This window comes from Rhea pennata, chromosome 4 (genome assembly GCF_028389875.1).
Source record: "Rhea pennata isolate bPtePen1 chromosome 4, bPtePen1.pri, whole genome shotgun sequence".
NCBI lineage: Eukaryota > Metazoa > Chordata > Aves > Rheiformes > Rheidae > Rhea > Rhea pennata.
Genome location: NC_084666.1, coordinates 13,926,955 through 13,939,708, shown reverse-complemented (window position 1 = coordinate 13,939,708; position 12,754 = coordinate 13,926,955). Strand labels below are relative to the sequence as shown.

The window sequence follows — 12,754 nt, the reverse complement described above, 5'->3', positions numbered from 1 at the left end:
ACAGACTTCTGTATATAGAAGCCTATATAGCTTCTATATAGCATAGCCTATATTGATAGGGCTTTTCAGCCAAATTTTAGAGCTATTTCACAGCATTTATAAACTGCAAGCTGTATCTGATTCAGTAATAGCCTCTTAAACACACATGTGTTTGGCACTCTTTATATTTTCTTTCTGAGTTCCTTCTGACTCTCGGAGATCTGAAATGGATCTATTCTGTATTTCATGCAGTGAAAATGATGGAACAGCTATATGAATTTTAGTCATTGCAAAGCACTACACTTTCCATATTAAACTTTTTTACAACTCATATAGCAAAGCATGCTTGTCAGTGATGTTGTGCTCCTCCTGATTTATCTTAAGGCAGGAGACAAATGTCATCAGTTCCTGCTGTCATTTACTCTTTCACGGGGATTTCTGCCTGTGTTGGAAGAGGGCCCATCTCTTTTACTGGAAGGAAAGTGATATTCATGCAATTGCTGGCAGAGCACATGCAGAGCATGGGGCACTTCCTGATCAGAAGTTCTCACATGGTACCTCTGATGAGGGAAGCATCCCCATCACAAAGTACATACTCTTCTGCTGGATCAGAAAATGCTTTCCAAAGCTGAATTCCAGCCTGTGTCTAATGAGCTGTGCACTTCTCGTGGTTATTGGAGAGGTCATCTGTTCACAAGAGTTGATTCATGACTGGAGTATGACCCTTGTCCTTGTACACAGAATATCTCAGCAATACTTGAAGCTACAAAACAGAAAAGATTAAGCCATCAGCTGCAAAGTTAAGATTGCTGATACATGGTGATTCTATGTGACTCCTACTGAAGCTGAGCATTCAGCTGAAAAGAGAATTTAATTGTTCTCTTTTCTAGTTTCATGTTTTTCTAAAAGCATAGATTGAAATATGGTTATGTTTTGGCATTGTCTGTAACAAAACCAGATAGTTGCTCAAGGTCCCCCTCAGAGCCACCCTGCTGTCTTAGTGCTCTAGTCCTGAGCAATGTCTGATGTTGGTGTTAGAATGCAATTCTAGCAAAGGAAGTGGAAAAATTCTCTTTGCTTTGGATCCTTCAGCAAGATTAAACCAACAGCTAGATTGCCTGCAAGTTATTGTACTGGATCATGTTCACTTGGAGGAGAACCTCTGCGTCCAAAACAGGAATTCTGGATAGCATACTATGGTTTTTGTTATGTAAAATCTCAATTTATACGGCCACAGTGATGCTTTCCAGCCTCAGTCTCTGAGACATTACACAATGCAATACATAGACAAAAGTACTGGTTCACTTTCTCCTTTGAACAAATCTTTCTAACATTAGAAAGCTTTAGCAGTGGTGGTGTGTGGAGGGGTTATAGTACATTAGAATCTCCATCTATTTTTTTCTGCAATTACATTCTGTAATTACCTCTGTGATAAAATATTGGATCTTCAGGAAGCATCATGCACTGAAACATTCTGTGTTGGTATTTTATTTTAATCTATAATCTATGCAAATAAATTCAGGAGCTGAACCTAGCTAAAGATGACTATTATCTTTCTACACATACCCAGAAATGTGAAAGGCTCAGTATAGGATTACTGTATTTAAAATAGCCATTTTCTTCAACCCAGGATAGAAGTATCTACTACATCTATTGCTCTAAACCAAAATTGACAAATAGTGTTTCCAAAGACCACTGTCCATACACACAAATGTAGATATCATTACTGCCACCTATTGTTACAAGTAGAGAATTGAAAACATTTTAATTGAATTTTCCCAAAGGAAGACATAATTGAAAATAGCAAAATTGCTTCTGTTGAAAAATAGGCATGTTTTGGAGGCTTCCTCTGCTGGAGGCACCTCTGCTTTCAGTGCTGTATAAAATTGGTATCACAAGTGCTAAGAAGATTGAAGATCTTTGTGGATATCTGTTCAAGGCATAAAAACTAGCACTAAAAACCCATTCCACAAGAAGGAACCATAGGTATCATAACGCTCAGGATCACAGTAACTTGCTTCTGTATATCTAGGTACAAGAACAACAGCCTTGAGCTTGGCATCCTGACTCTCTTTATAGATACATAGAAAGAGGTAGCTATAAAGCTAGCATTTTAGAACTGTTAATTAGTAAAAACTTCTTTACTTGTTTTCACTTCACTTTTTAAATTATCTTGTGATAATTATTACAGCAATTATATCTTGTATACGCACCAGAAAATGGTCTTGTTGATCAAGCAGGTTGTTACAAAGAAAGAAAAAAAAATGACCAAAGTGTTATTTTCAGCTGGGTGATACGATTCTGTTTGGCATCATATGGATGCAAGCTATCAGTTAATTAATTGGAAGTGGTTATGGATTTTTTCTGCATTCATTCCCTGGGGTGGGAACTGTAGAGAAATCAGAAGCTTTAAATAGGAGGAGGACCCAATAAAGAAGTTTTTGCAAGCCCTACTGATTTGTCAGGTAACTCAGATTCATGAATAATGCGTCACAGATTTTATAATAACAAAATAACATATTTCTGATTAGCAATAAATATTTTATTTAAGATCTAATGTATAGAATGTTGGCAAAGATTTAGTTTTATGGATTTTCAAATTCTGAAAACTTTATTTATTTTTTTAACATAACTAGAACTTCCATTATAGGAGTAACAGTGCTGCCTTAGTGAATACTGTGAGACTGAAATATTAAAATATTATAGAAGTATTAATACACTGTGATAAAACCAAACTACCTTTCAAGCTGGAATGTTTGTAAATCTGAGTCTTTCCTGAGGGAAAGAGAATTAATTCTTTTAAGGCAATTGATACCTATCTCTCTATACACACATATATATATATTTATATATATATATACCAACCCAGCATTTAATGATTTTTGATACAATATCTGGTAAATTACTGCAAAACTATACATTTATGCCTTCTTTGGAGTCTGAACCCAGATTTTTTTTTCTGGTTGGAGATGGGACTGACTAAATAAGTTCCACTGGATGGAGTTTAGATCAATTAATATATTAAGCTTTTTGACATTTCCGACTGGGATAGGATACTGTAAGCAGTGCCCTTTAACATGTCTGCAAATCCTTTGTGCATAACAGGCTCCAGAAAGTGCAAATGGAGATGGCTGAATTGATTGAATGACTTGTACTCTTTACTTCTTAAAAGATAAATATATGCACGGACATTCTGGTGCAAAATAGCAGCTTATTCTGCTTTTGAACTGGACTAGTGGATCTCAGCCATGCTGGAATTTTCTCCCTACTCAAAAGAGCAATATCTGAAAAGGATGCATTCTCCTGTACAAATAGCTCAGCCAGCAAAAGCCATGCTACAGTAAATTAATTGTGTAACTTACCTCTCGTTGTCAGTGAGTTAGCGCGAATTTAACTAGATCAGGACTAGCACTTTAAGATTTCAGCATCTCACTCATCCCTGCATTTCCATTTCACACCTATTCACTTTATTAACAGAAATTCTTCCCTTATTCCTGTTTCGTTTAGATAGCATGAAGTGTGAAAGTCTGTTTCTGAGCTTAATTATTGTACTGACTTGGGTATCAGACATGTTGTTTTATGAAAGTGTAACCAGACACGTACACACAAACATCTGGAAGATTTTTTTCTTTACAAATCTTTCAGAAACTAATACCAAATGTTCCCAGCTAATTTCCACTTTTACTGAAGTCTTCAGATTTCAACATTTCAGTGATTGGCAGGGTCATGTTATCTCACAGTGTTCATCACAGCAGGAACAGAGGGCTCTCGAGCCTTTTTATGAAGGGCCAGTATATGGCAGCAGTCACTGGTGAGAACCAAGTGAGGGGTACATAAACTGACAGTCTGATGTCTGGAGTGGTTAAAAGTCATCTTTATCCATCAGATAGATAGGAAAAATGAGTAAAGAACTCCGAGATTCTTACTATGTTTTTGTTTCAATACTATTGACTGTTTCTTGAAACTAGGAAGGATGTTGGACAGGAACAAAAAGCTAAGAAAATAAATACGTGATGAAAGGAAGAGAGAACACAGCAGACTTCATCAAGGCTTTTTCTTGGGCAAGCACTTTTTGTAGGTACTCTGCACAGTTCAGCTCCCTGGGATATGCTATTTCTGTTCTGCTCGTCTGTAAGCAAATCACATCTGAATAATTCCTCTCCTGGCTGTATTGCAGCAGGTAAATATTGACTTTTCCCTTGTCCAAGGCTTCAGTAAGCCTTGGCTTTGCCATAAGAAAATATCACCATATATATACATATATATATATATGTATATACTTGCTTTCTTTACTAGCTGCATTACTTGGACATATACATTACTTATGCATGTGTCTATTTGGTCTAAATAAGAAATAAGAAGGAAGTCCAGTTCTTCAAATGCAGTCCTTCATGTCTATTTGTGAAAATCAGAAATTGTTCGCATTTCTTTCTATAATCACAGAAAAACCTCTTTATAATATGTGGTTCACTTCAGTGCTCTGATATAATGCTAAATACCATGTTGACTTGAATATTCCATAGCTGAAACTCATATTTTCCAATTCATTGCCATTTTTATGGCTGTTAAGAACTGTTATACAGCTAATATTAATCTTAATGAAACTTGTTCCAATCTACTCAGTTCATTATGATGTGGCAGGTACATGTCTGTGATTTAATGTGAAACATTAGCGTGACTAACTAAAATTAAAAAAAAAAATAACATATAAAAAGTTCTGGTCAGGTATAGTCTGTGCTATATAAATGAGTTATGAGCAAATAACTGAGAATAATTTAGTATTTGAGAGAATCAGAAACTCAGTAAACTGAAATTATTGGAATTATCCCTGTATGACTTCAGGTTGTTATCCAGAACTTCTTGGTTTTTTCTGTGCCTTTTTTAATGATAGCAGCAGTATTCTAGACTTGCAGCTAATAGTCCATATTCCTAGTCCTATTCCCTAGGAATAGAAAGCTGCAAGAGTACCACCAATGCTCACTTTTAGTGAAGATTATTGGGAATATTTTTGGACAAACTAGAGATACATAGCATCTGACAACAGCACAGTGGAGTGGCTGAAAAATAGTGTGATTTTCTGTGACCTTAATGCAATTTTCTTTCCCTAGTGAAAACAGTAACTTTAAACACTTTTTTTTTCTACATAAAGAGAAAAATATTAGTTTAAAAAAATGATCTGCATAATTAAAAAAATAGAAAGACTTACTAATAGACTAAATCTTTCATCTCAGTTTTTCAGTTTGTCCTACACAACATACAGTTAGATTGTCAGCACTCAGAGAAAAGAGCAAAAGAGAGACGTTGTTAGGGATGAAACAATGCCTGTGAAGCCAGTGTAATCCTTCCACTGACTTCAAGAGCCTTAGTTTGGATCTTGCTTCATTTCCATCCTTATAAGAGTGCAAAATCCATTTAATTTAATTTTTCTGTTGGATATATTGAAATGATCTCCAAGAAACAAACTTAGCCTTCTGCAGGGCTAGAAGCTTCATTGCCTATAACCTAATGAATTCTAAGTGTCAAGATTTTCCTGGCACATCCAGAGATGAGCATCTCTTATGATCCATGGAGTTTTGTTGCAGGTAGACTTTAGACTTTCCCATTTTTCCTGGAGGAGATTTGTAAGGGTTTGTAGTGTTAAAGGTAGTTTATAGGAAGCCACTCAGTTCCTGCTCCTGACCTGGTGGGTGGAGAAAGACCCTTTCGCACCTTGCAGAACTCACCAATGATTATAGAATGATAGGAAAATATCGGGTTGGAAGGGACCTCCAGAGGCCGCTAGTCCAGCCTTCTGCTCCAGGCAGGGTCAAGAATGAGAGCAGACCAGGTTTCTCAGGGCTTTATCAAGCCAGGTCTTGAAAATCTCCAAGGACAGAGACAGCACAACCTCTCTGGGCAGCTTGTTTTACCGCTTGACTGTCTTCATGGTGAAAAACATAAAAGCTTTTCCTCATAACAAGTGTGAGCCTCTTTTCTCAATTCACACCTGTATTTCAGTATGAGAGATTATGATTTTTGAATAAAAGTGAGTACACACATCTTCTGTCTATTCAAAAGAAGGAAGCTAAGGGTCTTTAAAAAAATTAAGACTTCATTTGTTTCATTGCATACAGTTGAGTTTTCTGTTAGTTATATCTGTTTAATGAAGACTTGAAATCACAACATTCTTCATTTAGAGAAAATAACCAATCACCTGTTAAAAAATGATATACTCCTAATAATTCATGCTGGTAAATTTACTATTAACTATAATATTCATAGCTGTTTCTGTGGGATCACTTAAGTCTTATGAAGCTCAGGAGAATGGAAATGTGATAATATATTAAATCACACTCTGAGCCAGCAATGGAAAGAGCGAAATCCAAAAGACATAAATCTGATAAAATATTTTGGGGATTTTGCTGATACCAAAGAAAGAAGCAGAAGCTATTAAACACATAAATTCAAAAGCATTCAGAACTGTTATAAGTGAAATATCTTCTCCAATAATTTTTAAAAAAGAGCTTAGCTGGCAAAGAACACCTGCCCCTTTATTAAACCAACACATAAAAGCTTTTGATAAAACAGAGAGAAAATGAAGGCAAAAGCAGGAAATTGCAAACAAATTTTAAAATGGCAGAAACCAAGCCTGCAGTGCTTGTATGTTTGCTGCAAAATATGAAAGCAGCATGAAACAGATGGGCAATGTTAGTTCTTCAGTTCTCATAGGTTTAATGACAAGCATAGACTTTGTATTTGGTACTATTATTGATGTGTTTCAAATAGGTGAAAGGAAGCCAGCATCTGTACTAGTTGCAGAAGTGCTTTCCTAAATTAATTGGATTAATCTTAGCTGGAGAAACACTAGCTGGTAGTTCTGTTACTCACATAAATGACTAAAACTTTGTTAAAGCTTCCCGAGTATTTTTATGCAATTATGTCTTGTAATTAACTTTAGAGTTTAATTCTCAGTTATATAAATAAAATCCTGCTTTAGTTTATTTCATTTTTATGAAATATGAATCTTGCTTTTACATTCCAAAAGCAAACAGGAAAGCACTACTTTCTAGGTACTATTTATTATTTGATATGCCCATCATATCACATCTGACAGATCTCTTCTGTTAACTAAACAACCCTAATCTCTGTTCTTTACTCTCAGGGATTTTTTTTTTATTCAGCCCTTCCCCAGATCTTTTTTTTCAGTTATTTTGCTTGAGATACTATGAAATATGGTGACCTGGAGAACATACTATTTCTTGAAGTTAGAGCATAATTTTTTTTCAAATTTTTCTATAACCTATTCATAATTAGTTGTTATCAGTGTGTTGTGGTAGTCAACCAAACAGTCATTTCTTTCTTTTCTTAATGAAACTAGACCTTTGATGGCTGATTTTACCAACCATAACCCCACCGGATCAATGCTTAAGTCCAGCCTAGACCAATAGTTACAATAGAAAGTCATAAAGTTTTGGTTGCTAATTTGTAGCAGGGCACACAAAACTTTTTTAGAGATTGTTCTCAGTTTCAAGGTTTAGAACAAATAGCACCACCACAACGCTTTTGAGTCTTCTTTCCTATGACTCTTTGACCTATGTAAGGGAAATGAATATGTGACCTCTAGAAAGGTCACATATTTAATCCCTATAAGTAATTCAAATTCTAACATTCTGATATCTTCTGATATCTTGTGTCTGCACTTACTTTTATCTGGCACTGGCAATATAATCATCTAGTTTTGCTCATTCTTACTGAGATCTCTCAGACTTTTCTTTAGATGAAATAACTTTCATTATTTGTCACTTCATACCACTAATAAGTATTGTTACACCTCCTCAGCACCAAATGGTTGGACATTTCAATTTTAATCTGCTGTTATGCTGAAGATTGGCTATTTATTCTTGCTTTTTTTCCTCAGGAGTAATTACCCCCATGACAGAGTTTATTATGTGGAAGCTATGACTATCTTTCATAATAGGCAGTTGTGCCAGACTGTATCAAAGACTCACTAATTTCCACATAAGCACTCCTCTTCCAGGTCTCCTCCTCCTCTTTCATGATCTTCCTTGTAGCCCAAACAAGGGGTAGAAAAGGACTTTGGATTTGAACTTGTATATATTACTTTTCACAGAATCACAGGATATTTAAGGCTGGAAGGGGCCTCTAGGAGTCCTGAGTCCAGCCTCCTGCCCAAAACAGGGTGAGAAGTGAGATCAGACCAGGCTGCTCAGGGCTTGAGCCAGTAGTATCTGAAAAATCTCCAAGGATGGAGACTTCACAGCCTCTCTGCTACTTAATTTAGAAAACCTGCTTTTACCTCACTTGGTAACAGCAAAGAGGAACATGGATGGAAGCAATAATTGACTTTGTAAATACCTGAACCTGAATTATTTTAATCATTGTGAGCCTTTCCAGTGAGTTCAGTGGTGCTGATTTACATATGGAGTGAATATGAATTGGGCAAAATTTTCCTCAACATAGAGGGAATATCTTCAAGCAGTGGGTACCCTTTCAGCCTAAATACTACAGAAGATACAAATAGACTATTATTAAAGTTGATTAATCATTCTTTTTTACTTAGAAAATGTATGAAGTAACTTGCTGTTCTTTTGTCCTTCACCAGGTTTCAGTTTGACAGTTTCCAGGCAAGCAAAAGAAGCTAGAAATGGTTTTGCAGGCAGCAGCAAGCATAAATTAAACTACACTTTTTTTCAGTCTTTTCTCATCTGTCTGCAGCTCTGAACTTCTTGGTCCAGCTATTAAAATAGTTACACCTGGTCCTGCCACTGAGTGAAAAGTTTGAAGGTTTCCCCTACTCCCATTTTTTGGTTCCTGCTCTGATTTTTTGTGAACAAAAGGAGTTGGAGTAGGACCAGCACAGACTGAGAAAGCTGTGTGTATGAAATCAGTGACTAGGAGAGTGCTGCTGGTTATTGCTCAGTGAATGGTTTGAAGACAGCCCAAGCCTCTTCTGAATCTGAAATTTGAGTTTATTATTTGCAAAAGTGCTTAGATTTCTGTTTTTAGCTCATTCAAGAGATTTGGATCACGAAATTACTGTTTCAGTTCATTTATGTAGCTGAGGATGCGCACAACAGGAAAACCCTAAATTTAAGGTATGGAATTTTGTAATTGCTGTTTGAACAGGCCTGCTAAGAGGAAAAATGTTTGCAGGAAATCTGATGTGCAGTTAAAATTGAATTTCACTTACTTAACATATTTGAATTTAAACTGCTTAACTGAAGAGTTTTTTGTTTTAAATCCAACCGCCTACATACACAAGGTTTTTACTATTTAAATGTCTTTAATTAGACTTTTTATATAAATGGTCTTGCTATCTTTAAGATGCCCAAAGTCCTCCATTCTGGATATATCATAATTGCATTTCTCCGAAACTTGTCAAGTCTTCACACTGACTGTGTTGAATCCTCTCTCTCCTATGAGCACTTAAAGATAGGCATGTATCTGGTAGGTTAATGCAGCATGATGTACTACTAGCCTTGCTCCTCCGCAGTCTGTAGAGCTGTCAACCGGCTGCCAGTGGAAGAGTGAGATTTTAGCACTGTGCTATAAACTGAGGATAACCATGAGAAAGAAGCACTAGCAGAAGGCACACTCTTCACTATGACTTTGCACTTTGGTTTCTCGTCTGTAATGTGAATCTACTCATCATGCACATCTCCAGGCATGTGCTCTCAAAACAGTAGCATCTCATGTTATGAAAAAAAGTACTTGAGAAATTTCTTTCCCTTCTAACTCAAGTCAGTCCATGACTTTTATTTGCTGTAAAATCAGTTCAGAATAACTTATTTTCAGATCTGAGACAGAGTTATGAGTGCATCAAGGTGCCTTGCAGGCTAACAGGTCGAATTACTTTCCTCAACGCAATGCACCCTGCTGTACATGTCTCCCAGTGACAGTCCTGCCTCAGAGCAAGGTGCGCAAAGTCAGTGGAGCACAGGTTGGAGAAGATCCCTTAGGTAGGAAAGGCTCTATGGTATGTTTGGATTTGTATCAAGTATAAGCCACCGTCTGACTTAGAAACAGAAAGATAAGTACAAATCTAATTTTATCGCTTAACTGTTCCTAAACATTACAGTTGCAACTGCACCTAGAATGTATTTGATGCTATATACAGGTGTCAGGCGGATTTGTCAATGTCTTTTCTGGTGACAGTAAAAATATATAGTCTATTTAATGATGCAAAACCATAGCAGGTATTCACATAAGATTTTTTAATCTTATTTTAAAAAGAAAGTAGAAAAGACATGGGCTTGTAATTAGCAATCCCTGGATACTGCATTATCATACACATTGCAGTATGTTATAAAGCTGAATTTCTGCTTTTCCTCAGTTTTATTCTCAGTGAAGTACTAATGAATTTTACCGTTCCAATTCTTAATTTTTATTTTGTTAAGTTGGTGAAAACAGTTTGAAGGCAATGTTGAACATATACTGTTACTGATAAGCCACCTTATTATGATAACAGGCTCTAATGACCATAGCTGTAACTCCAATTTCTTTACCCGCTTGAGAATTGCAGGGTCTGCTTGTTGAACTTTTTGTAGGCAAAGTTTAAAAGATTTAATTCAACAGTCAAAATTACAAGGTGTTTGCTTCTGTTGAAAATCACTAATATATCCAAGTATATACAGATGAACATCTTTGCAGCTTGTTTGCAGACTCATTCAATGGCTTATTTTGAGTGTTTGCAATGGCCTCTTTTGAGTTCAGTGGAAAACTCAGCCCAAGGAGCAAATGTTTTGCTCAACATGGATTGATGCATCTTTCTATCTAGGTAACAGTACACCAAAAGCCTGACTTCAAAATTGCACTAAGCACCAGCTGTTAGTGAAAAGGTAGTTCCACAAAACATTCCCACATCCACCTCAGGAAGCGAAAGGGCGAGACAAATCAGAGAGGCTATCCAGACCTGAAAAGGAAGAGATGAGTTTGCACCAGAGCATCTCCATAGTGCAAGCAATGATGCTGATCCAGAAAAGGAGGCAGCAATGCACACAAATGGGTAGGGGAAAAGTTGTCTCCATCCCTCCTGGCAGCAGCCTGAATGCAGACCAACCTGCAAACGGTCCTGAAGCTGCAGCTAGGGCAATGTGATTTCTTTGAGCAAAGACCTAAAGAGAACAGTTGTGCTTATGTTGCAGCATATCATAATCTCCATCCTGTCTTACCTTCCCTCCCTTCCCCAGCCTGCTGTCTCTGTTACAGACAGGCACATATGGATTTGGAGTTTAAATATGGAGCTGCTAGATTTACCCCAGTAGTATAAGAGAGCAGGACTGTGTGAAATGTGAGTGGTCAGGTACATGAGCAACGGAAATTAGCAGGTTCTGCCCAAAAGGTTAGGTCACTGATGTTTCCAATTAAATGATTTTCTTGGGCTTGTCACATAAAGAATCCCTGAGGCAATGAGGTACCTTCAAGACACAAATCTTCAGTCTCATTCTTCCCGCTGCTATAAGGAGTAAAGTATGCAGTCTTGAAAAATAATTCCATGTCAATGCTAACCATGTGAAAACAGAGGCACATGAAATGGAAACTTGCACAGTCTCTTTAGCATGCATGTTTTTTCTGAGTAGTAAAAAGATGTAGATAAAAATATCTTGCCTTTGTATATGGTATGTTTTTCACAGGATTTTTAACAATTTAAGTATCCCAGACCTTTTCCCATGGGAAAAGCTTTACAATTTGCAAGTCATCTTTGGGTATCAAATGTAATGCATTCCTTTTCTTATTTTCCAGGGATATCAAACCTGACAACATACTACTGGATGAGCATGGTAAGTGGTTATTAACAGTTTTCTCTCAAATATTCTAATTTATGAGATCTCAGTGACACAGTGGCTTGTGCTTCATGAACCAGCCTGAGATTTTGGATTCAGATTTAAATCTTATCTCTCTCTTCAAAATCCCCCTGCCCACCTTGTGAGTCTTGTAATTTCCCTTCTTATTGCAAACAATTAAAGTTGCTCTGACACAAGATCTGAAGATGGAGTAATTCACTCTGAATTGAGATCACCAGGAACACTTGATTAAAAAAAAAAAAACAAAAAAAAAAAAAAACATTTTTTTAATACTGGGGAACCTATCAGGAAAAGACTTGATTTTCAGAGGTACTGAGCACTTACAGTTTCTATTCCAGAACATCAGAGGTACTGAGCACTTACAGTTTCTATTCCAGAACAGAAGGGCTAAGAAATCTGTAATAGCAGGTTATTTCTCTTGTAGGCATCTGGAATTATTTTCCTAAATTTAGGTACAAATTTGGAAACTTACCTCTAAGCCGCTGTAGATTTTTATGGCTCTACATGAAATTTTGGTCCAAATGACATTAAAAGAGACTAGAAAACCTAATCAGCTTTGAAATTTCATTACTAGTTCCTAGTAGATTTGGAACTCAAATTAAAGAAAAACACGGTATAATAAATGCTAATTTCTCTAAAATTTAGACATATAGCAATATATGATAAGCAATATATGAAGAATTTTGCTAAAACTTCCTTCATTAGTTTTGAAGCTATTCATAGGAAAGACATGAGAAAATGAAAGTAAAAGAAGTCATTAACCTTTTAGCAGTTACAACAAAAATATTACAAGAGGAATACTAAATGGAAAAAAAGGCACATTTGGTGTATGGGAAAGTATCATACTTTATACAGCTCAGAATCTTTGAGAAAATATGCAATTTTGGAATGATGCCAAAGTTACCATTATTTTTCAAGATATACTGCAGAACTGCTGGGTATATAAGTTAAAGTTGATTAAAGAAGTAACA

The 12,754-nt window shown here is 36.3% G+C and overlaps 1 protein-coding gene across 1 annotated transcript in view; it reads left to right on the top strand.

Annotated features, from left to right (window-relative positions):
- The window catches only part of STK32B (serine/threonine kinase 32B), a 161,479-nt gene that overhangs the window by 106,345 nt on the left and 42,380 nt on the right, over nt 1-12,754 (top strand). Inside the window, exon 5 of the mRNA XM_062574564.1 lies at nt 11,722-11,759. Coding sequence (XP_062430548.1) covers nt 11,722-11,759 — 38 coding nt within the window. The remainder of the gene's footprint in view (nt 1-11,721; nt 11,760-12,754) is intronic.